The sequence below is a fragment of the Cebus imitator genome, unplaced genomic scaffold, assembly GCF_001604975.1.
Source record: "Cebus imitator isolate Cc_AM_T3 unplaced genomic scaffold, Cebus_imitator-1.0 Scaffold164, whole genome shotgun sequence".
Lineage (NCBI taxonomy): Eukaryota > Metazoa > Chordata > Mammalia > Primates > Cebidae > Cebus > Cebus imitator.
In genome coordinates, this window is record NW_016107479.1 from 449,002 (window position 1) to 475,100 (window position 26,099).

The window sequence follows — 26,099 nt, forward strand, 5'->3', positions numbered from 1 at the left end:
CTACTTCTTGGCATAATCCATTTGTTACTCAAATATGTATGTGGAAAGTGAAAAACAGCCACTTCTCGATATAGTTATTCAGTGCCAGATCTACATCTTGTTATCCTCTGGTTATGTAATCCTGGAGTAGGACTTATGAGAAGCCTACACCAAAAAATTTCACATCTCCAGTCTGCCATGCCTCCATTTAAAGCAAGCTTCTCCAACATGCAGCCCAACATAACTCATAAACTTTCTTAAAACATTATGAGATTTTTTTTTTAGCTCATCAGCAGTCATTAATGTTAGTGTATTTTATGTGGGGCCCAAGACAATTCTTCCACTGTGGCCCCGAGAAGTGAAAAGATTGGATAACACCCCTGAATTTTAAAGCATGCCTCCTCTGACTATGTCACAAGGCAGAATTAGTAGCAGCCATCAAAACAAATATCACAAATGATCATTTCTTATGCAGTCAATAGCACCATGCTGATTTCACAAAACAAAAACCAAAATAAAAAGTGCACCACACAGTAAAGATAACTTAAAAAATAATTTGTTAGTTCATGCATCCAAGCAAACTGTGATGACAGATCACAAATAAGTGAAAGAAGGACGTCAGAGGAAACAAGCATATGTAGTCTGCTTTTGACAAAACACTCAAAATTACTCACATGTTCAGTAGTATCATCAAATTCCCACTGATTGAGAATAAGAAGGTTGGGAGAAAAACAAAATAAAAAGAAATAAAATTTTAAGCCTTATACAGGCAATGTTGCCCTTCTTAGATTAAAAAAAAAATAGAATAAAGAAACAATTGAAGCAGGGTGTACAATATAATTCCAAAGAATGTGTGTTTTGCTGCTACCTCCACTTCTACTTAGGAGATCAAATTAAATATGTACTGCTACTGTTATCACTAAAGCCAGCTAATATTCTTTAAATATATGGTTCACTGAAACATACCAGTGAGGCACAGAAAAAGCTAATGTTTCTAATCATGTCCTACTCATAACATTAATTTTGACTTCTATCTTAAGTTATACAATTAAAAGTCACTATTTAGATTAATATTGTTCATTATATTTAACACTTATAGCTTCAGTGAAGTCCTGTGAGATGTAATGAAATTTCAGTGCAGAGTGAAGAAAAATAAATGAGATGAGAAAGAAAGAAAATACACAAGGAAAATCAGCAATTAATAAAGAAAAGCCAATGGAGTTGAGATTTAATGCATTTGGCATTATATAATTTCATTAACTACCATATTTTACAATGGAAATAGAGAGAGAATTACAATTCTATAATATAAAATATCTAAGAACCAAAGAAGACCATCAAAGCACAATGATCATATTGTTTTCTTTTTCATAATTGTAGACTTACAAGATAAAACAAAGCAATAATGGCTTAATAAATTTAAACAATGGTAACTTCCTTTTTATAGGCACTACATAATAATCACTTATAAAAATTAAGTGAATGGGCCATTTCCAGTGTTGAAGGGATAATAGGAAGCTCTACCGCGTTTACAGAAGAGGCCTTGGGGTAGATAAGTGAGCCATGAATCCAGATCCCTTTACTTAGAATGTTTCAAAACTGAAGAAAACAGGAAGACATTTGAGAGTTGACTTGTATTAAGACTTTGGGGTAAGTGCTTTCCTTAGAGCCACAGGGATATTTATTACTCTTATTTTCACAGACAAGAATGTATAACTGGGCAACCTGGTGCCGCAGTTTTCAACTTGCTTCATACTCTTTCCTACTTTCAAACGAAGGCATTTTCATGTGAAATACATTTCAAATTTTTACACACTCCATGCTTTCCCTGCCAAGTCACCAATTTCTTGGCTAATGAAAGCATTCCAATGTTTGTAATATCCCATCCCTATTATATCTCATCACCATTTGACACAGCAAAGGTAAGCTAGTTTATGATTTATGTACAATTTTCAGCATGGTAATTACAAGTTGAAATCATCATCTCCCTTTCAGGAAAATATGTAAAACACAAGGGAATTTATTATGGGACTATCTTTGAATCACCTATAATTTACAAAAAACTGAAAATTTTCAATGCTCTGTTTTAAAAAACTAATTACAAAACCAGATTCTGATATGATATCATAGTTGCAAACCACTGCCCTGAGATGAGTACAATTTCTTACATACTCAACTATTCATTTTTAGTACTTTCTTTTTTTTTAAATCTTGGTTCCACATAAGGATCCCATTTATTCTCTAGGAAACTCTGATTTAATTTTAGTATCGTTGTCATGATCTTCATTTTCTGGGACAGGAAACAATGACTTTCATCAAATATGTAATTTGATGAAGTAGTACTAAATAAAATACTGAGTATCTTTCCCTGAATATAAATGTCTATTCTTCAGGGAAGAAGTCATACATTTAGAAACCAGCACAACTAAGTTCCAAGTCATTTTAGCACTGAAGAAAGCAGATTCTATCAGCAAAATTGCAGCTTAGAATTCTTCCCTTTGACTCAACTAAGTCAATCATTTTTTTGTAAAGGCAAACTCAGATATGGTTGTCAAGAGTTGAAAAATCTGTATTTTAAGGAAACCATAACATGTTTTTAATCAGACTTGAGTGTCATTTCATTTCAATTCCCTTCCTTACTTGACAGTAACTCTGACTGAAAAGATCAATATATATCAATGTATATTGAAAACTAGAATTTCGTACAGGATTTATTAAATGTTGAAAAACTAAAATAAGGCAGATTTCAAGATATCAACCAAAAAATTATAATATAAAAAGAGACACATAATTTCAGAGGCTTACCTGTGCATCAGCCAGCATGACATCTTTCAGCATGGGCTGGCCCTTGGGCTCACCATTTTCCATTCTCACATAATGCACCTGGTATCCTCTTATCTGGCCATGCTGTTTATTGGGCACAGGTGAGCGCCATGAGACTTTAACAGATGTTGAGTTGACAGCCTCTACCTCGACTTTGCGAGGAGGACCACTAGGAACTGGAACAACATCATTGGATAAAAGAAATTATAGGCACGTGTCCCACCCAATCAGAGCATTCTCTGCATTTTCTTTACTTTTCTTTTTTCAAAAAATGGGTAAACCCACTATGTTTCCTTTGAAGAATACAAACATTTTCAACCAATGAAAATGCTTAACCAATCTGCTCTACATTTTAAGAAAAGATCAAAAAACATGACCGATGCAAAAAAAAAAATGGAAGAAAAAAAGAGTATCAGAGAAATAGAAAAACATGTAAAAAATGTACAAAAGCCAAGGAAGATGCTTTGAGGTTCAAAGCATTAAGCACAAAGAAGTAAAGCATTGAAATAATAACAAAAACTGGCTGTTGATTGTTGTGTGTTTTTTAAAGGTTTCTTTTTAAACAGCAGAATAAAAAGATTCTTGATTATATGGATTATCTTCTCTTTTTTTCTCATATCAAAGGTATTCCACACAAAAGATGCCAAAAATTGAATGCTGAGCATCAGTGTCTCTGAAATATGTAAGACAAAAAGGCAACAAAAAGATAAGAAGGTAGTTTTGAAAAGTTAACTTCAAAATGTAAAAGAAGTGACTACAAAAAGCCAAGAAAAACACAGAAGACTTTAGATGAAGGTACAGAGACGGGCTGGATTGCAAGACCACAGGAGCCAACTGTTCTTTTAAAGAGAAGCAAATTACTGCATTGAGATTGAAAAAAGAAAAAAAAAAAAGGCCAGGCTGTAGCAAAGACAAGTCTTTGGCAAAAATACAAAAGTAACAGCAATGCTGGGTAAAAAGATGAGCAGAGAAAAAAGATTACTGTTAGCCTATTGAAAGACAGCAGACCAAGACTGTGTCAGAAGGGTGCAAACTGACGTAGCGGAGGCAACATACCATCTTCATCGGTTCGAATCAACACGGACAAGCTCTCAGGGCCAGGGCCGACATCCGTATGGGCCGTCACAGTGATCCGGTATTCAGTCCATTTTTCCAGCTGTTCCAAAAGGTATTTGGTAGTGTCCGAAGGAATTCCCAAAATCTCGTGAGGCTTGTCATCTTCCCCATCCACTGCAGTATACTTGATGGAGTATTCAGTGATAATGCCATTCTGTTTTTCCACTGGTGGAGGTTGCCAACTTACCAAAATACTAGTGGAACTTGGGCTGGTGCAACTAATGTCTTGAGGAGGAGCTGACGGCTCTTATTTTGGTAGTGAGTTAAAGGAGGATTTAAGTGAAAGGACAGGAGTGGTTGAAAAAAAAATGATAAAACAAAAGAAAAGGCAAAATAAATAAACGAACAATAAGGACAAAACAAAAAGAAGGCTTTGAAACTTAAATTCTAATGACACATCATGTACCTTGGCTTAGTAATATGAATAAACCAAAAAAATGAATTAATGACCAAAAATAATTGTTAAATAATGGGTGGGGGGACTTTGTGAAAATGAAACCTTGAGATAATGGAGCCTCAAATAAAATTACCTACCTGCGATATAAATTCTTCTTCTAAACCAATCCCTCAGTATCTCTCACCCCCACTATACTGACTACCCAACTTCAAAAAAGCTGCAAATAGTGCTAGTATTTACTTGAGGGTCTGACGATGCTTCACAGATGTTTGTTTCCAAGCTTTCACTTTTACATTCTAGAATAAGGATGGCTTACATACGCTACTCAGTTGTGAAAGGCTTTTCAAGTGCGAAAAGTTACAGTAACTGCTAATGCCCTTCTACCATTCCAATTAAAAATAAATAAGTAAACAACAAACATAAAAGGGTTCACTCTATCTGAAAAAAGGAGTTTGCCTGACCAGTTTTAATAATAAAAAAAAAAGTTCACTTAACATTGATCGTAGACCATATACAGTGAGCATGCAGAATCAATAAAGAATGAAAATGCAGAGTCCAAGATTTACCTACCCGAGGGTAATGTCAGGCTTGTTGATTCTGACTGTAACTTGTACTTACCCTACGTCAGCTTTCAGCTTTTTTATTATAACTCTTCTTGAGACACCTTTGCTAGTGAAGAATTAGATCCCACCAGCAAAATTTGGTAAAATCAATAATAATCATTTACCCCTTACAAAATGTCAATAACACAGCCATTAAAAAGAACCTTTTTTTAAAAACCCAAGTATCATATGGAAAAGATGTAACTTATGTGCAAAGTTTCTTTCATTTTGTACATAATTATTCATAGAACGTAGGGTTTCTGTTAGAGTTAAAAGATATACTTTCTTATTGCCCATTGTAAATAAAACTAGTCACTTTCTAAGCAATTATTTTCCAATCAACCAAAAATTATGATTTAAAAAAATTAAAAACCAATAAAGAATAATACAACCATTATTATAAATTATTTTAAACTTAATAATATATGTTCCTAAAAAAGAACTAACAAGTGGGCTAAGATATACAACTCCATAGGCACAATATATATTTTTAAAGGAATATATACGATAGAGTAAATAAAGCAATCCTATTTTTTTATTTGAATGTGGAGTTTGGGGATTTCCCTAGACTTTGTGAGTCTTAATATTATGGAGTGCCAGGTGTATCCAGTTGTTTAGGGGATTATCAGTCTTTCTTAATTTACATGCCTTGTGTTCATTATTACAGTCAATCAGAATAAAAGCTCTCTGTATTGACAAAAAAGAAATCCTCATAGGACAGCCTTGTAAATTTGGAATAAGATTTGCAAAATCACTAAAATCTCATTTTTATTGATTCTGACTAGAGGTTCTTATATCTCAAATTATAAAGCTATTTTATATGCATTATCATTATTCATAATAAATTGAGTTGTTCATGTAACAGCAAGGACTCATTTGTAATTCTTTTTAAAAAGCTGATTTGGTTTTCACTGGGGCTATCTTAACACCTCCTATTTTGTGAGAATATATTCAACACCATTTGAAAATTTTACTTTAATAAAATAAAGAATAGATAAACGTTTGATGTGCTTATAAAAAGTCTATTCAATTTGTCTGTGTGCGTGTGTGCGTATGTGTGTGTATGTTAAAAACTGAGGTTTGTAAATCTTGCAAAATACAGTATTGAGGCATGTAACATTTCTCTTAATTAAATGCTTGGTTTTAAGAAATTATCTTCTACAATACTATTTATTAGCCTGCCTAGAATTTAAAGCAGACATACAGAGAATACATTAATTTACATGCCTCTGTCATTAAATGAGAGAAAATGTTATGGGACTAAAGTATAATTACTAATAGATTAAACATGATCGTAATCACTTTCATGTGAATAATCATGCTTTAAGAGGGAAAAACATAAATTTTATTATCAAAAACTCTTGAAAGATTTCAAGTATCTATAGAAAATAAAATGATTTGAGGTCAACAGAGCATCTTCTTGACAAAATTCAGTGTATTTCTACTATAGATATCTATTGTATAATTCACTATGTCAAAATACAAACACAAAATATTACACAAAGAAACCTAAGAAAATAACTCCACAAACTTTTCACTTCAAGATAAATAGTATTTTTATGGATGAACTGTAGACACTAATAAAAAGCAATTAATAGTATTATAAGCCACCAAACTTGCCATCAAAAACAATGTCCTATATAATACTTTATGCAAAACACTCTGCCCTGGGCAAAATTAACCCCCACTGTGATAAACACAGCTATGCTTAAGGGTAACAGTTCCAAAAAGAAATTGAACCTGAGGAAACAAAATGTAACTTAGAATGGCAAATAGCTCGCAATTATTCCATTGTTTCTAAATTTGTCCAGATATAGATTTTCTCTTAATGTTCCAAATTTCCCCAGGTACTAGTCACAGAGTTAGTAAGAAACAAGTCATAAGAGCTGAGCTTTTCTCAGAGTAGAAATTATTACGTGAAATAAGGACTTGCTTGTTTGCAAAGCCAAAGCCTGTGTGCTTAAAAAAAAGGCTTTTTTTTTTTTTGGTCTTTTGCTGCCTCTTTCATTTGCCAAGCCCTCCTGTGATTATTTTTTAGGGTTCTCAATGTGAATTTTGCTTTAAAGCCTTATCATTCATTACACAGGCCTGATCTAACTCCTTTCATCCACTTTTCACCCATGGAGGTCAACTAACTTCTTTAAGTCTTTCAATGCAGGAAGTATGAAAGGGGGGTCTGTAATTTGGATCAAGTGTGAAACCAAAATAAGTCACGGTTGTACTTTCATCTGTGAAGTGTGATGCATACTAACCTAAAGACTACCATTAAGCATATCAGCAGGTTTGTTTGTTGGTAGAGGTGAAAACTAGCAACATCTCCCAGTGGAAATAAAAAGGCAGAAAGTAAGCAAAGAGAGACACCTACTTGACTGCATGGTTCTAGCTGATATTTCCGCAGTAGAAGCACCCAGGCCTTGGGGAGAGCGTGCAGCCAGACGGAAGTAGTATAAGCTGTTTGGTTTCAGTCCTTGCAACCTATATGATGTCCCTGGCTCAATGGTAATTCGTTGCTGGAAGCAATAAGAGAATGTGGTCATCTTCAGTAAGATTCATGAAAATACTTTTTAATCACACTGTCTGGAACATCAGATTTCTATCATCAGGATTATCATCTCATTAAAATATCACCAAAAGACTCAATAGTGAGCATCCAGGGCTATACTGAGGAAATGATACAAAGAAAATCTGAGTTTAAAAGGCAAGCTTCTACAAAGGTAACTGGAGTAAGGGAAGTCAGAGATCTTTTAAATTTTGACACTGTTCACCAAATACATCATATAAGAGAAAGACTGAGAGACCAGCACCTATGAGTGTGTTCTGCCCTTAAATGTGTGTCTGTTGCTGTGACACAGACCACAACAGAAGCTGACACCTGCCCCTGGGAGTGGAATACGCTCAACATGAGCAATTTTAAGATGTCTACTCATCTCCCATGACCTTCTGAAATCTCAATTGCAGGCAAAGAAAATATGACCAGAAGTAGCAACAGTAACCAGTGTACAATACACAAGCGGTTGCTACAAAACAGATTTGAAATTCCCAAGTTTTGATGGGATAAAAATCACATTAGTCACTAAAGAAAGCTGAATAATTTATCTGAAACCACATTATTACCCTAGGTTGATCAAAATAACTGAAAAACTTCCTTTCTTTCTTTGTGAATATAGACTCCGCAGCCAGAAAAAAAATATAAACTTTTTTTGACAAACTTTCGTGGACTTTTGAAATAAGATTTCATTAATCAAATGCTATAACTCTCACCTCCCATGCTTAACATTTGCCATTTAGCAAAAATGTAAGTGTCTATGGGCAATCAATCTTGAATATCAGCCTATGGCAAATCTCACAATGCAAGTGAGTACATAATCTAGTAATGGTGTATGTAATCTTAAGGCTTTTTATCAAATGGTGTTTGTTGTTCACACAAACAAACCAGTTAAGAAGAATTCAAATACAAAACTAGAGACATCATCCCTAGGATGTTCTGGCTTACAAATACAAAGGTTTTCAGAACTTACAGATCCACCAAATAAGAAATAAAGAAATTCTCCAAATAAGCAATTATAGAGCATAGTAGCTATGCCAACATTCAAGCATCCACAGTACTCTCAAAGGACCACGATTCTCCTTTACTCTTTGTATGTATGTATTTATGTATGTATGCATGCATGCATGTACTTTAGTTTGCTGATGATGTTGTCTAAAGCAATTTAATGCTGATTTATGCCTTACAAAAGACATCAATAGCTCAAGTTGTACCACGAATACTTTAAGTCATATCTGCATTTCACTATATAACTTTTTGAGTACTTGATTTATATTGGCTTTGTTAGCTAAATGTAAAAGCACTGCATTTAAAACCTATTCTTTTGAGATTCTGCTCAATTCAAACAGATGTAATAAAATAGAGTTTACAAGAACATATTAATTTATTATAAGATTCAAAATTACATACTGCAAGTTAATTGATAATAGTTAATTTAGTATGTGAGGGTTTTTTTTTAGATATTCTTTATTAGAACTCAGGGACTGTTTCACTTTGTGAAGATCTTTTTTCAGATTAAAAATGCTAAAAGGCATAATAAAATGACTTGTATGAGTGGAGTTCTCAAATATAGTGCCATGAACTCTTTTTGCCTTAATGTTCCCCATCGGATTTCAAAATAATAAAAGAAACATATTTATTACTATTATGTATTCCCATTCTGCTAATGTTAGATGTATCTCAATATCGATTTCTACAATGCATTCAAACTGCACTCAAGAGGCAGCAGACCCAAACGGTTAACTACAGACTCTGGAACTCAACTGCCTAAACTCAAATCCCAGCTCTGCCATTCACCAGTATGAGACTTTGAGCAAATTATTTATTTTTTTTCCATGCCCCCATTTTATTATATGTCAAAGAGATTAATAAGAAAGTCTAGCTGCAGTACTACTGTAAAAATTAGATGCGTTTTTGAAGGTGAAACCTTAGAACCGTGCCTATTAATGAGTTAATCATATCGATTCTCAGTGACTATCAACAACTGCCGTATCTTCTACAATCTGTTATTTTATTTGCACAGCATACTCAAATGTTATATACACTCACCTTCATACCAAACACTTTTTAGCAAACAAATAAACATTTGCTATGAGAAATCCTTGAAACCGGTGTGGAAAAATTCATCTAGCCAAGGACTTTCATTAACATATAGAGCTAATTTAGTCACCTGTCCCCACAGTGACTTAAATATTTTCATGCAGAAGAGAAAGAAAGTCTCCAAGTCTCAGTGAGTAATTATACTTCCACAACCTGATACGTCTATGGGCCCTGGAAACCTGTTAGAAGCATATTCCAACAGGATCAAGAGTTATTTTGTTTTGTTTCTCCCCAAAACCTCCAAATAACAACTGTTTTTTGTTGTTGTTGTTGTTGTTGGTTGTTTGTTTGTTTTGTGGGGGTGGGGGGGGTCAAGTTCCTCTTTTAATTAGTAAATCTTTTCCAACCAGGTCCTCAGTAGCTATCTGACCAAGAATGTGGTAAATACAAAAAAGAAGAGGCCCAATATAATCAATAATTCCCAGGGTGAGAAGTACTACAGTCTTACCTCCTCTCCGTGCTCCCCATCTTTGTAGACCAGTTCATAGTTGGCAATGGTATCTGAACGTGGAGGTGTCCAAGAGAGCAAAATACTTGTTTCAGACTCAGGTTCTGCTTTGAAGTTTAGTGGCTGCCCTGGTACTGAAAACAGGGAGGCAAAGGATTGAACTCACAATCACCACAAGTATTCACCAAGTTCTTCCATTAGTGTACCTGTTTAAACCTTTTGAAGCCTGCACACATGTATCAGCTTAGTGAAAAACCAAGCTCCTTTACATTGTCCAAGTTAACCTCTTTGTATACAGGGCAAGAACGTGTTATACAAAGAATGTTACAAATCCTGCTCTGGAGTAATAGAACACCTACACAAGATACAGTAAAACTAACAAGTGTAAAGTACATCAGCCTCTGAATTCAAGTTTAAGGATAAAATTCTTTACTTCATGATATAGTTGTAATAAATAATATAATATATATAAAGTGCCTGAAATATTGCCAAAAGCATATTAAGTGCTAAATTACCTAAAAGTACTGTTATTTACAACTGAGTGGGAACTTACTCTCTAGTACTACATGTAACATTCAAAATTATTTCCAATTACATTTATAAAATCCTACCTTTACTTCATTAACAAAACCTACAGGCAACCAGAATCACTTAGCATTTTTTCTTACCAGCCCACACTTTGAACAAGACATGTAAAAAAGGAAAAACAAAACAACAGAACTCTACCACTTACAAATAATTACTTCTAATCTCTAAACTATGTTAAATTATTTAACGCACTTCACCTAATACAAACAAAATATTGTCCCTAGGGCCACGAAGGTAAACTACTACAAAAATCAAGAAGTTTATAGAATACACTTATGATCAGAAATATGGTAACTTACAGAGATCATCTATAATTCTCATATTACCCATGTAATCTATTTAATAGATAATTTGAAAGGGCTGTTCATCAGATTCTTTATTCTGATTCTTCTGTAATAAAGAATCGGAAGTCTATTAGGTTTAAAACACCTTACTCAAATGTACTAGAGTAAGCTTTCCTAACTTAAACTTCCTAGTCAACACCTAAGCCTATCAGTTCCCCTCTATCCATTACATACAAGGCTGAGTCAGGGTGTCAACGGCACATATAATCGTACATTATTCTTGGCCACTGTCTGCTCTGATTGTTGAGTGCCCATGCTTTCCCAGTTGTTAAATATTTTGATCGTTACCCTTGATATTACGGCACGTCTCCATGTGCTGTGGCTGAACATATGTACATATTCCCTCAAATTTAAATGAGAATTCCATTTATATTTAAAGAAAAAAAAAAGAACAACAATACTTCACAGCAGAGGAGTAAAAAAAACATCTAAAGTGTGCTTTAAAACATCTCAAGTGGCAACTTCCGCAAAAACATTTTAAAACACATATAATACAGTGTAATTTATAGTTGAAAAGAAGCCTTTGGAGAAAATGTATTGCTTTCCTTTTCTTTTATAGTTACGTCTCTGTAGCATAGCTTTAAAAAATGCCCTTTGTTAAAGCAGTCTGCAAGAATGATTTGTAGAAGCTCTAATAATTTTATTCCTCTAGTGAGTCTGTGTGTGTGTGTGTGTGTGTGTGTGTAGGAACACATGTTTGGACCGATGCTTAAGGTCACAAATAATCAGTGCTTCATATTTCTAGTTGCCTTCATCATCTTTTCTCTCTCTCTTTTTAAAAATCACAGGCCTTGAGATTCTCGTTGATTTGATGCCTCTGAGAACTTACTTTCTGAACAGAGTATCACATTTTTCCCCCAGTACCTGCCCAGTGGGTGACCTAACACAATCATTCAGATTGAAAGTTGGAGGCAAAGAAGATAAAAGATCTAGAAGCAAGAGGAGGAGGGACAGAGGGGAATAAAACACAAACAGGCAAATTGCAAAGCAAATGGGAAATGCATTGTTTCTAAAAGGGAAATACCACAAGCACTGGCAGAAGCAAAAATGGGAAACAACAGTGATAAGATAGATGGGAAAATGATGACAGAATTGTCATATTCTCATGATGAAAGGGTTTCTCGGCCTAAAAATGCACACATATGCCTATGTACACAGTCATTTACTTTTTCCTAGTTTTATTTGCTTCTTTCTTTCTCCCAATTTCCTGGGAAACAAGAAAGTCTGCGGTAACTCCTGAGTCAAACCAAACCAGAGTACAGTACGGTCAAGAATTAGAAACACAGACGGCATTGAAGGGCTGCTCTCCGGATAATAATTGCTTGTTATGCATTTCCTCCCTGCCTAATGCTAATAATAAATTGACATTGATTGAAAACATCTTGGAAACCTAATTAACTCTTTCTTACTTAAACAGTTTACTTTTTGCTTTTAATTTGTCTTGAGCAAATTCCCGGTTGGTCTCAATACTTGATTCTTGTTTAGGGACACAAGCTTCATCTGATCTTCTAATTCTGTTTGTTTCTATTAAGAACCCCTTCCTTCTAAATAATGACTTAAGTGGTCACATCCACGTCTCAGAGGGTACACTGTCCTTTTAATTCTTGCACAACGCTAAGTGTTGGCTAGACAACTAGATGCAAAGTGTCTTCATCTAACGTACAGGGGGTTCTCTCCCATTCTTTCCTTATCCTTCTTTTGAAATGGTTCGGAGGGTAACTTCATTTATTAAATTTTAAACTTGTGGTGCAGGCTTAGGCATGGTGACTCACACTCGGTAATCCCAGCACTTTGGAAGGTCAAGTTGGGAGGAAGGCTTGAAGCCGTGGGTTCGAGACCAGTCTAGGACAAACAGTAAAACCCTGTCTCCACAAAATAATAAAACTTAAAAAAACAAAATTAGTTGGGCATGGCAGAGCATGCCTCTAGTTCCAGCTGCCTGGAAGGCAGAGGTGAGAAGATCACTTGAGCTCAGGAGGGTGAGACTACAGTGAGCAATGATTGAGCCACTGTGCTCTATCCTGGACAAAAGAGTGAGATCTTGTCTCTAAAAAATTAAATAGTAAACAATGTATAAAATAAACATGTGTTGCAAACAAAAGTGCTTAGAGGTGTCAGAGAATTTAGATGAGTGAAAAGACCATATGGGGGCTGAGGCCCGGTGGAGAGTGACCACCCCACGTGAAGAAGGGCCGCAGGCCATGCTCACTGACAGCAGATTGCTGCTTTGTGAAATGTGGGCCCACTCTTGTCTCAGCTTCAGATTTTCTTCACAGAAGTTGATCATGAACCTTCCAGGTAAAATTTTTCCATTCTTAATTACTAAAAGTTAATTGAATTTTAAAAACACTGTATGGGGCAAAATGTTTCTGCAGGTTAGATTCAGCATATGGGCCAGGACCATAAAATAACCTTTCAGGATCTCATGCTCCAGGCTCGTCAACAGCTTATGGGTGCATTACTCACACTTCCTCAAAAATTGAGGACGTCCCTAAAATATCGCTTCCTCAGGGCATCTGATCAAATTTGAATTCACTACCATGAAGCTGAAGATGCAAAAGAATAGAAAAAAAAAAAAGGCATACAATGAATGGATGTATTTTTTAACTCCCATTATTAGTCCTAAAGGGTACAATACGTGCATATAAGAAAACTCTTTAGGGGAATCAGACTGTCATATTTGTTTTCTCTGTAACACTTAAGACATAGAAGTACTTTCATTAACCGTCAATCGAATTTTTATACCAAATCTTGTGGCTACAGAGGTTCTACTTCATATTTATTATATTAATGTTTTCTCTCTATGTATGTTTATATGTATTTAAACATACAAATGCATAAACGTAAACATTTACTTAGATTTTATTTATTGTTTATTTTGAGACAAGGTCTTGCTCTATCACCCAGGGTGGGCTGCAATGGCACAATCATGGTCACTATATGGTTAACCAAAGCTGTGACCTCCAGCTCTCAAACGCTCCTTCTGCCTCGACACCCGCCCCCCTCCCTCGAGTAGCTGGGACTACAGGTGTGTGCCATAACATTCGGCTAATTTTTCACTTTTTCTTTGTAAAGACAAGGTCTCAATATGTTTCCCAGAGCGGTCTCGAATTCCTGGGCTCAAGGGATCCTTCCACATCGGGCATCCAAACTGCTGGCAGTGCAGGTGTGAGCCACTGTGCCTCGCCTTCCCACATAGATATTTTATGCTCTCGCAATCATTACATATCACACTTTCTCACTGGCATATTTTTTACCTTCACTTACCAGTCCCTTGTCTATGTATATCTTATTTTATTAAAAATAAGTATTTTATTTTTATTTTATTCAAGAGCTCTTCTGTGTTGTAACATTTCTTTCACATTAACTGAGCATAAATTTTATAAGGAAATTTGAGATTCTGGGAAAATCATGGGCAAAGAAAAACAACAAATCCAGACCTTTAAGCACAGTCACTCCATATTCAAAGGAGAGATATGATATTGACCATAAACCAAATTTAGAATAGGACATGGAAAGCAGAAATAAGTAAAAATTTTAATTTAATATATTTAAGAAGTCATTATATACTGTAAAGGTAAGTCTTTCCTCTTGATTACTTATTTAATGTCCACAAGGAAATAGATATATGAGCTATCAAGTCCCTAAAAAAATATTATAATCCCACTGATACATGTTAAGTACTTGAATATTACTATAATTATACTCTCTCTATATATGTGAAAGCAACTCAAAGAAAAAGGATAAAAAAAGAGTAACAAAGGAGAAACCTTCACATTATCTGAACTGCTGATATATTAGAAGAGATTAATATTGGAATAAAATTTAGAGATTATTCCTAAAGAAAGGTTGACACAGATCACACTGTAAACAACAGTTTCATCTTGCTATGGTAAAAATGTGAAATATGACCAAAGAAAACCCATGATTGCGAAAATATCTAATATTTTAATAAGGTACATATTTTAAAATGTGTGTATCTAGCATATTGAAAAATGATAATATTAACAATAAAACTAACAGCCAGAATTATAATGGTAGTAAAACAAAACAAAATTCAAAACAAAAAGTCTGATCTGTAAGTGTTACAAATATATCATTGACAAAATAAGTACTTAATACATGAGCATCGGCACAAATCTTACTCTCAACTGTCATTAAATATAAAGGAGAAAAAGTTAAATTTTATTATAGTTGTATTTATATCCAGTGCTCCTTTATTCACTGCGAAAACTATTCAGAAAAAGCATTTAAATTAGACTCATAATTTTGGTGATTAGAAAGCAGTCTTTTTCTAGTTTGCTTGTATAAACCTGTTGACATACACTAATGAAACGATTTATAAAGTTCTGGAAACCTAACAGACTTTGTCTCTAATGGTCATAGCTTTTATTTTAACACTTTTGCAAGGCCCAGAATTCGTAATAGCAATAACATCTCTAAAATGTTTGCTATTACTCATTAGTATTTATTTGACTAATATATACAATTCTTTATCTTTTGAAGGCATATACTGATAAAGATATGTCTATATAAGACAGATGATTTTCAAGAATCTATTAAATGAATAGATGTAATCAGAGGTCAGACATGCTTTGTAAAGAAAGTTCAGAAAAAAGACACATATTAGGGTTTAAGATTTATAATGCCTCTACTTAGCACGAACATTAAGCAACATTTATTTTAATGCATTAGGTTTGAGATTTAATTTGTTACTTTTCAATCAGAGCTTTATTTGTACTTCTTCTACAAAATATAGTTACCCTATGCTTTTGGTAATATTATCTTTATAAGGAAACTATAGGACATCCTTTTTCCTTCCTAAATGTGTTTTCTAATAATGGAAATATTTTTCTAGCTTAATACAAATACTTCCTTTGTCAATGGCCATATATTCTCCATATTTTCAAGTTAAACTAGTTGTGAGTGACTTCGTAATGCCAGAAGTTAAAACTATAGAGAACTGGGAAGATTGACCCATATTTCAGAAAATAATCACCTCAATGAAAGTCTTTTCATATTTAAAACCATTTAAAGATTACTCAACACAGTCAACAGTACTAATATTCGCAATTAAGGAGAAATACTCTCTTAACTGACTATAAAACAGACAGATCATATTCTGATTTTCTGTATTACCAGAAATATACACATTTACATCAATCCTTCACTTATATCCATCTGTCTGACTCATATTAGATAAAATCAAAAGTAAGACTTCTCTCTTAAACTCATTTTGATCCTAAATACTGTTCTTTTGGAATCTGATTTCAAATAGAAATAGGAATGTGAATGTCACAGAATGAAAGATAATAAAATTAAATGAACACCTTTTAGACACAAAAGACATCAAAGTGTACATTTCTGTGTATTAGTAAGTAAAATGTACTTAAATTTCTACATATTGTTGATCAGTAAATTTCTATAGGGTTAGAAAAGAAAATTGCAGTGAAAACAATCATATCCTTAAATTTTGTATTCATAATGGTTATTATCCTAGCAATCATCCTAACAATTCTTTAGTCAGTAACCAGAAAAAGGAGCAGCTCAGCATTAATTACATCAGAACTAACATCATTGTTTTTGGCAGGTGACAACTAATATTCACCGGCCTTTTTAATTAAGCCTATAGAGCAGATCAAATCATTGTGCTATTTTGGAGGGTTTGTTTTAGCCTATTGATCTTGGCAGGCAAAGTCATTACATCACAACATGCCTTCTCAATCAACGGGTATTTTAAAAGTGTAACTACTATGGAAGAATCTTGGAAATACCTTCATGTAAAAAAGTCAAAGTGGAATTCTAATGTATCCATAGCCCATTCATCTAAATTTTCTGAGTTCTGTCATTAAATTAAATCAGAGCTTTTAAAAGTAGAGACCCAAGTTCATAGTAACTCAATTGCCCTCTGATAATACTACCTTCACTGAGTTATGATTCAATGTCATATTCTGTCCACTGGTAACATAAAAAATTCAAGATATGGTCTATCTACTTAAACATTACTTCCACATTTTTCAATAAATTGTGACCCAAGGCATCGGCGTTTTTCATTAAGTGTTCTAAATACAAGGATTCTCACAATTGTCAAAGATACACATTTCGGTTGAATTAGGTTTAGAAAAAAAATCTGTTTCTTAGTTTAATCTTCCTGTTATCATAAAATAAAGATACGAAATACTGTAGATTTCTGTGTTTAAACTGGTGCTTATAAAACTTAGAGCCAAATTTAGCCTAATTAATTTAAAGTTAGTCAAATTTCAGCCAAATTTAGTGCTTGAGTGTAATGATCTTTCATAAACAAGTTCTTCCTTCCACTTCTTTTGGATAAACTTAGTTGTTTTTTTTTTTCATTTCTAAATGTTTTTATCTACTTCTGCACTGGAATAATCTGGTAGCTACCTCAATATTTCAGTAGTTACGTATAATTCTTAGATAAATGTATGAATAAATGAAACAACTGTGTTTTTCTCTCCTGCCTCTTTTCATTTATTGAATACCTAGGTGGGCATAAAGCACACAAAAATGGTTACATTAAAGAATTATTAACTTTTTTTTTTAGAGGAAGAATGAGAGAGAGAGAAAGAGAAAGAATAAAAAAAAAACAACAGGAAAAAAAAAAAAAGAATGAAGGCATAAAAGAGGAAGAGAAAGAGGGAGAGAGAACAGAGGTGTTGCTTTATTGCCCGGGCTAGAATGCAGTCTAAAAATGGGTATGCTTGTAATTGTGTTTAATAATAGAGACACAAAAAAAAAATGAGGGAAGAAAATAATTAACAAGCAGCCAACCAATATTTCATTTAAGCCTATAAATAGGTGTGATGTGGTACTGATAAGAGTGTATATTTTGTGTATTTAAAGTGGAGAGTTCTATAAATGTTAATTAAGTCTACTTGTTCCGGATCAGAGTTCAAGTCCTGGATATCGATGTTAACTTTCTGCCTCACTGATCTGTCTAATACTGATGTTGAAGTCTCCCACTATTATTGTGTGGGAGTCCAAGTCTCTTTATAAGTCTTATACATCTGGGTATTCCTGTATTGGGTACGTATATATTTAGGATCTTTAGCTCTTCTTGTTGCATTGATCCTTTTATCACTATGTAATATCCTTCTTTGCTTCTTTTGATCTTTGTTGCTTTAAAGTCTATTTTATCAGCAAAAATTGCAACTCCTGCTTTCTAACGAATTATTAACTTAAAAGGTAACGGTAGTTGATATGATTTGGCTCTGTGTCCCCACTCAAATCTCATCACAAACTGTAATCCCCACGTGTCAAAGGAGAGCCCTGGTGGGAGAGGACTGAATAATGGGGGTGGTTTCTCCTATGCTGTTCTGGTGATAGTGAGTGAGTTCTAACAAGATCTGATGGCTTTATAAAGGGCTCTTCCCCCTTCACTCTTCTCTTTCCTGACACCATGTGAAGTTCCTTGCCTCCCGTCCACCTTCTGCCATGACTGTAAGTTTCCTGAGACCACCCTAGCCATGTGAAACTATAAGTCAATTAACCCTCTTTCCTTGTAAACTACCCAGTTTGGGATATATTTTTTTTAATAGCCGTCTCAAAATGAACTAATACAGTAGTTAAAAGTATCCAGGATCCGTGGATTTAAATTCTGCTTTTCTACTTAGTAACCTTATGACCCAAGGCAAGTTTCTGAATCACTTTTTATCCTCTTTGATCTTCAATTTTCTCTTTGGCAAATGTTTTGTGAGAATAAATACATGTAAATTTGTAGCATAGTGTGTCCTGCATATGTTAGCCACCATTATGATGATTATATTTTACTTATTGAGTTATAAAATGATTCTCTCCATTATCTAATGTATACCCTGTTATAAATTTTACAGCATCCCACAAAAATCCATATGTTGACATCCTCATCCCCAGTACCTCAGAGCGTAACCAGATTTCAATATAACCTTTGCAGATGGAGTTAGTTAAGATGAGGTCGTAAGAGTGTCCCTGGGTCAGGCGCAGTGGCTCATGTCTGGATTCCCAGCACTTTGGGAGGCTGAGGTGGGTGGATCACCCCAGATCAAGAGTTCAAGACCAGCCTCGACAACATGGTGAAACCCTGCCTCTACTAAAAAAAAAAAAAAAAAAAAAAAAAAAAAAAAAAAAAAAAAAAAAAAAAAAAAAAAAAAAAAAAAAAAAAAGTGGCCTCAAGTCCATTATGACTAGTGTACTGATAAAAAGGGAGATTTGGACACAGGCATACTTACAGAAAGAACATAATATGTAGATGAAGGCAGTGATCAGATGATGCTTCTAAATGCCATGGTACAACAAATATTTCGAGCAAAGCAACAGAAGTCAGGGCAGCGGCATGAATTATATTTCCCTCACAGCCTTCAAAAGGAATCAATCCTGTCAACACCTTGATCTCAGACTCCCAGGCCCAAGAACTGTGAGACAATAGATTCCTGTTGTTTAAACCACCTAGTATGTGGTTCTTTTTTATAGGAGCGCTAGAAAGCAAAGAGAACCACTACACTCTGTAAAGGTGGTTAGTATTAAAGACTAGAAAACTAAAGTTCAGAGAGAAGTGAAATAACTCACTCAAGGCTAAGAAAGGATACCTTGGGATTCAAACCCAGGTTATGCTACTCCAAGGCCAGGGATTGAAGAGATACCACAGCTGAAAAACTTAAAAAGCTCAAAGTGGAATGTAAGTTCCTATATAATTCCTTAAAATTTTTTAGTAGTTATGTAGCTGCTAAAGCAGTATAATAAAAAACAATCTCATTGTAGTTGACCACTTTTAGTTAAGAAAAAGCAGAACACGATTTACAGATTTCTCTATTTTCCAATGAGAAGCTTTTCTGATAAGAATAGCCTACAGCAATTTCCTTCATATTAACACAGCAAATGAATACAGAAGTATTGCAAATGGCACATAGAGAAGACACATGGATAGTTTTTAATACAAGTGTGGTGAGACATATTTTTACAGCTAGCTTTCATACAGTGTAATAAAGAGTAAATCCATGTACAAGCCAATGAGAATCAAATAATGGCATGAAAATAAAGCCAGGCAAACTATTAATATCAATGTGCTCTGAGAATCCTAGAAGCAAGTACAAATAGTTAAAAACACCCCATAGTTAAAAACAACCATGACATGAAAACAAGTCAGTGATTCACAGGTTTCAGTGAGATAGATGATAGATACATCATCTAGTTCTGGCATCTGAGAAAATGTATTAATTTATTGCCAGGATTAGCAATGAGTTATGTCTACAGACTATACTGTCTCCAATAATATGGTTATTATGTAGATTTCAGAATAAGCCAATAGCATGTTGCCAAAACATTAGTAGATTAATGGAGGTTTAAAAGATGCCAACGCAATGAGAAGTCAAAGGAATAGCTTTCAGATGCTCAAGAATAAACTTTTTTTTTTTTGAGATGGTATCTTGTCAGTCTATTTCCCAGGCTGGAGTGCAGTGGCACAATCTCAGATAATTGTAAACTCCACCTCCCAGGTTCAAGTGATTCAGCTGCCTCAGCCACCTGAGTAGCAGGGATTACAGGTACCTTCTACCATGCTCAGCTAATCTTTCTATTTTTAGTAGAGAGGTGGTTTCGCCATGTTGGCCAGGCTGGTCTTGAACTCCTGACTTCAAGAGATCTGCCCACCTCAGCCTCCTGAAAGTGCTGTCATTACAGGCATGAGCCACTGCATATCGCTCAAGAATAAACTTTAGAATTCTAGAGACCTGTTATTTTACATTAGCCCAAAACAAAACTGATTACCTTGAATCAAAGACCAAAGAGGTTTGATATCCTCTTAGGAAAATAAAACCAATGGGAGGGCCAGGTTTTCCTTCAACAAATAGTTTGCTATCTCTGAGAGCTCTTAGTAAAGTTAGCAAATCAGGTCCCAGAGTTTGATCTGAGACACTGGTAACTGTCTTTCTTCATCCACTGAGGCCATAAAAAGAAAAACAGAAATTAAAGCCATTCAGAGAATATTTATTTTTAAGCCAGTAGCTTCTGGCAAATATAAGCCATTTAAGTACCCAAGGCCCTGGAACAGTTTTATTTTTTGACTTTGTCTTGAACCATCCAATCTTACACAAATTAAATACTTTTTTTGAGACCACTGTACCATGCTAGCTATTATAAAGAAGTGTAGCTTTTCTATTCTCAAAACATTGCATGCGGGAGACATTTTTCTATCTCATGCAGAGAAGTCTTCAAGTCATTCCCATACAAATTAAAAGAAGAAGTGCTAAAGGCACTGCTTTGCTTAAAATTATTATTTACTTTTTCAGATGTCCATGCTTGTTCCTTTTCAGGTATCTATCATCTCTTGCTTTGAAGCCCTAAATCTCAACAATTAAAATTTATACCATCTTTGTTCTTTGTTTTGGTCCTCCTCACCTCTTTGCACCAGCCCTTCCCTCCTCCCCTACTTCCCATCCTGAACCAAACTTACCTCCGGTCTGAGTGATGACTTGTATGTCACTTGAAAGTGGGCCATCTCCAATTGAGGTAAAAGCCAGGACTTTGACAGAATATGTTTTCTGGGGCACTAAGTTGCCAATAGTAGTGATTTGGCTGTCAGCTACATTGTGTTTCATCCAGTTGTTGACATGCTGAGTGGGATCCATTGTATAATAAACTCTATATCCTTGGATCTGTCCATTTGGCTCTTCAGGTTCCTTCCACTGTACCAAAATGGTGGTCGAACTCAACATTCGTGCCTGGACATCCCTCGGGGCACTGGATGGCGCTTGCTCTGAGGTTTGTGTTTGCACAGGTTCGCTGGGAGGCCCCCGCCCAATGTTATTGACAGCAACAACCCTGAATTCATAGTCCGAGTAGGGACTTAGTCCAGCGACGCTGTAGCGTGTGGTCGCCACCCCGTCAATTTCTTTGTAAGGTTCCTCGGAGTTTTTAGGTTTATGCTGAATGATGTAGTAAGACACAGGCTCCGGATTCCCAGAGTCCCACGTCAGTGTGATGCTTGTAGCTGTGCTCTCGGTCACGACAGGAGTTCCTGGAGGTTTGGGTAAGGCTTGGGTGGGGGACGATAAAAGACAGTGACTATCCATTACCCCTATAATGTTTCAAGAATCTACAAACTCTACTATGACAATGACAGAATTATGCATCTACTGCAGATTTAATTAAATAAAATTACAGCAAAGAATAATCTTCAGAGTAGCCAAGAAGTACAGTAAAACATACATAAGTAAGACAAATCCTGCTTTTGCCAGAAGGGCTTGATAGCATAATTTTAGGCTTGTATCGAAATCCTCTACTGATTAACTAAGTGATCCTGAACACATTCCTTAACCTCTCTGTTTTAGTTTCCTCATGTGAAAATGGGAAAAACAGTAGTATTTAAGTTGTATTGTACAGCTGTATGTAACTGTATTTCATGGGTTTGCTGGGAAGATTAATGAGTCAATCCACTAAGAATATTAGAATATAACTGGAAACCACAAAAAGCCTTACTATTAGTTGCAGTTATTACTAGTCTTACACTAAAAGCTTGGCCAATTAGCCCCTTGCCCCAATAAATAAATGCTGTAACTGAAATACCAATACACAATGAAAAGAACAAAATGTGGAATACGTTGAAATGGAATTAAATTGCTATGAAAGAACTGGCATCTATGTTGTTGTAAGACATAGTACCATTACTAAAAATTTTCTTATAAATAATCTAATGAAAAATTTTAAGGTAAAAAAGAAAAGAAATTTCAAACCAGTGTTTTATTCCTAATATTTAAAAACACTGCAGGAACTAAAGGCACTTTCGCAATCACTTTTTAAAGTATTATATCATNCAATGCGGTTTCTCACAGAGGCTGTTTTGGTACTTAAGCCTTCTTGGAATAGTAGCTTTTCACCATATTTTATTTATTATTATTATTATTTTTTGAGACAGAGTGTCACTCTGTCACTAGGCTGAGTGCAGTGGAGCAAACTTGGCTCACTGCAACCTCCGCCTCCTGGGTTCAAGTGATTCCCCTGCCTCAGCCTCCCAAGTAGCTGGGACTACAGGCACGTGCCACCATGCCAGGCTTATTTTTTGTAGAGAAGGGGTTTCACCATGTTGGCCAGGATAGTCTCCATCTCCTGACCTCGTGACCCACCAGCCTCGACCTTCTAAAGTGCTAGGATTACAGGCGTGAGTCACCGTGCCCGGCCTATATTGTCATATTAATATGCATTCCATATTCCATATCGGAAATATCTGATGTAGCTACATTACAAATATTTGCAATAAAATCCATCTTTTTAGAGATCTAATTGTTTCCTTTTAGCACAAGAATACAACTAAAAATAATATTAATTAAAAATATAAGCTGTATTCCTTGGTGACCTCCTATTCAAGTGCCTTACTCTAAACAACGATTCTGAATGGCAGTGATACAAGGGTAGGAAGGGGAATTTTAATAGTTGGCTCTTTAGAGAAAACCCAAAGGGTAACATTCATATAATGGGCCCATTACTGTCTCTGTTTCCCTATCAATATAAAGGCAAGAAATAGAAGACCCACTAGAATGGCAGCTTTTCAAGAGCAGCAAACTTGTACTTCTGAATTACTGTAGAATTTTGAATGCCTAGAACGCTGCCTGGTGCTCGGTAGGTTTTTAATGAGAATTGTTAAACAGTTAAATGAATAAATGAGTTGTCACCCATTCTCCTCACTCCCTTCAACCTGCTCTTTTATTTTATTTTGCCTTCAAGATTCACCTTTATGTTTGATTTGTTTATATTTCAGGTGGAAATGATAGGGAAGTGGCAAGAGTCAGGAAAACAAAGATGAGAAGGTGAACAAAATATTAGTTTTAAGTGGTCCCTGCTTTTGAATTCTTTAAGGTCTTCAGCAAACCTCCAAATATTTAAAGCTGCAATGGTAATTATGAAAAAAGGTGATTCAATATTTACACACTACTCAAAGAACTACGGAAAGATAATATTTTGCCAAGGGAATTTACTGAAAATAATAATCAAATGAAATTTGTTTAAATATTCTGGTCTGGCAGTTTTCAAGGAGGTGGGTGATTCAGATTTTCCCTACCTGTCTTCCTGAACTTTCAAGGCAAAACAAATACTGCTAATTAAAGTTGTGCTCGCTGATATTTTGCTGACATTATTAGTTTCACTAAGTCACATTTCACTAAGTCACATTTACAGTACAGATTTTATGTCTGCAATGTATGGATAAATACACGTGTGCTTATTATACTGAGGTTACATAACACATTATTTCACATGTTTATAAATATTGACAATGTGTACCTTTGCTCTCGTGTCATGTTATTAGTTTTTTGGCATATATGTGATATATATGCTTGGGTTAGAGATACAGTACCAATTATAACGTGTATTGCATTTTCTAAGATCACCGCCTAGAATGGCAGCTTTTCAGGAGTAGCAAACGTGTACTTCTGACTTACTGCTGAATTTCGAATGCCTAGAACGTTGTCTAGAAAAGGAAGACAATTTGCGTTCATTTTGCAATAGTTCTGGTCATTTGCAGAAAATTTAAGTTGCCCTATGTCTGACTCAATTTGCAAACACTTTCTAGCATTCTATAAACACTGGGTAAAAACAAAAACAAAAACTGGTATCCTCACACGCTTGTATTCTTTTTCTCTTCGGTTCAAAAATAACTCGTGTAATATAGTACTTCGGTTACATTTAGTGTGTTTCTTAAAAGAACGTTTCTTGAGCACTCATCTATACAAGGTGAAAGATAAAACTAAAACAGAATGTAATACTGCTTACATTTTGATTTTTAATAGTAGGGCCTACCAAAAACTTTAATCATCTATTATTAGACTGTGTTGATTTCAACTTTTCTTCTTCTTTTTAGTTTATATCTAGAAATTTAAAGCATGTATTAGTGCTCATCTTGATTTTTCTTGGGATTCTTACCAAGACCCTGGGGAAGTATGTAGACTGTACACATCAGTCCCACCCTAACAGTCGGCCATGTCTAAAATTCCCAGTTCTGTCTGGTTAGTGTCTGGGCCTCCAGGGACTGTCTTTTAATATTTTGAGGATTATCTGTACATAGGCTGCCAGATAATTTAAAGAAAATATCTGCCTATTTGGACTTCCATATCTTATATATCACCACAGATATGCTTAGGTTATGCATACATTTAAAACACTGAATAATGACTTATTTTAGATTTTCAAGGATGGGCTTTCCAGAGGCATTAGTCACTTAGCTTGAGTGTACCCAGATCCTTAAAGCACGATCCATTGAGCATACCTTTGACAGTGATCTGTGCTATTGCTTCAATGACACCTAGTGTCGACATGGCAACACAGGTGTAATTTGCTGACTGTCTTACATCATTCAGTTCTAGCACATTTCTTCCTATTGGCATATCATCTTCAGGTGTCAGATCTTCTGCCCCCAACATCCACTTTACATAAGGCATTGGTGACCCCACGGCCACACAGGTGATATTAACGCTTCCACCTGGCATGATTTCATGGTTAGTGGGTGGGATAGAGAATCTTGGTGGGACACGGCGAACTGGAACAAAACACAAGGGAAAATGGTAACATATACAAGGCAAGAAAAAGTGGACTATCAAACACATGACATGCACCGTACAGACACGATTCAACAACTGAAACATATTGTGGATTGTCCAAAAACAAAACATAAAGAAAAACTGTGGATAATACAGACCATACAAGTATGGTGTGTGTATACACAGAATTATTTATTTAGTTTAGTCATTGATATCTTAGACACACTCATACAAAAATTGACTCAGACCTACAAGGGCCCCACAAAAACTATCTACAAACTAACAATACACAAACATCATGCATAAGATAAACACAAAAACATATACATACATGCATATAACAATGATTCTATGCATGCATGTATATGCAGAAAAGGGGGCTGGAAGGTCATCAGCATGTTTGAGTTGAGTATCACAACCGACTTCAGTGCTGTGCACTTCCAGTTGATGTGAATGTAGGTGTGGGACCACACTGTCACATCCCAGCCCTGGAAAACATCACCTAGAGTACACTGCAAGTGCACTTTGTTTTCAGATTCACAGTGGATGCAGCCTCAAGACCTCACACTAACACTGGAACAAACACAGAAATGTATATACATATTGATTTACAGTTACAGAAGAAGAAACAGGCTAAC

At 35.1% G+C, this 26,099-nt stretch overlaps 1 protein-coding gene across 47 annotated transcripts in view; it reads right to left on the bottom strand.

Annotated features, from left to right (window-relative positions):
* PTPRD (protein tyrosine phosphatase receptor type D) overlaps positions 1-26,099 on the bottom strand; it is a 2,344,803-nt gene that overhangs the window by 180,145 nt on the left and 2,138,559 nt on the right. For 24 of the 47 annotated variants that reach the window (XM_037744085.1, XM_037744087.1, XM_017544042.2 and 21 more), the window contains 7 exons: positions 25,191-25,460; positions 21,387-21,968; positions 10,011-10,144; positions 7,283-7,427; positions 3,859-4,164; positions 2,785-2,978; positions 654-680 (listed from right to left, as the gene is read on the bottom strand). In XM_037744085.1, coding sequence (XP_037600013.1) covers positions 654-680; positions 2,785-2,978; positions 3,859-4,164; positions 7,283-7,427; positions 10,011-10,144; positions 21,387-21,968; positions 25,191-25,460 — 1,658 coding nt within the window. The remainder of the gene's footprint in view (positions 1-653; positions 681-2,784; positions 2,979-3,858; positions 4,165-7,282; positions 7,428-10,010; positions 10,145-21,386; positions 21,969-25,190; positions 25,461-26,099) is intronic. The other 23 variants (XM_037744101.1, XM_037744099.1, XM_037744102.1 and 20 more) reach the window with 4 other exon arrangements.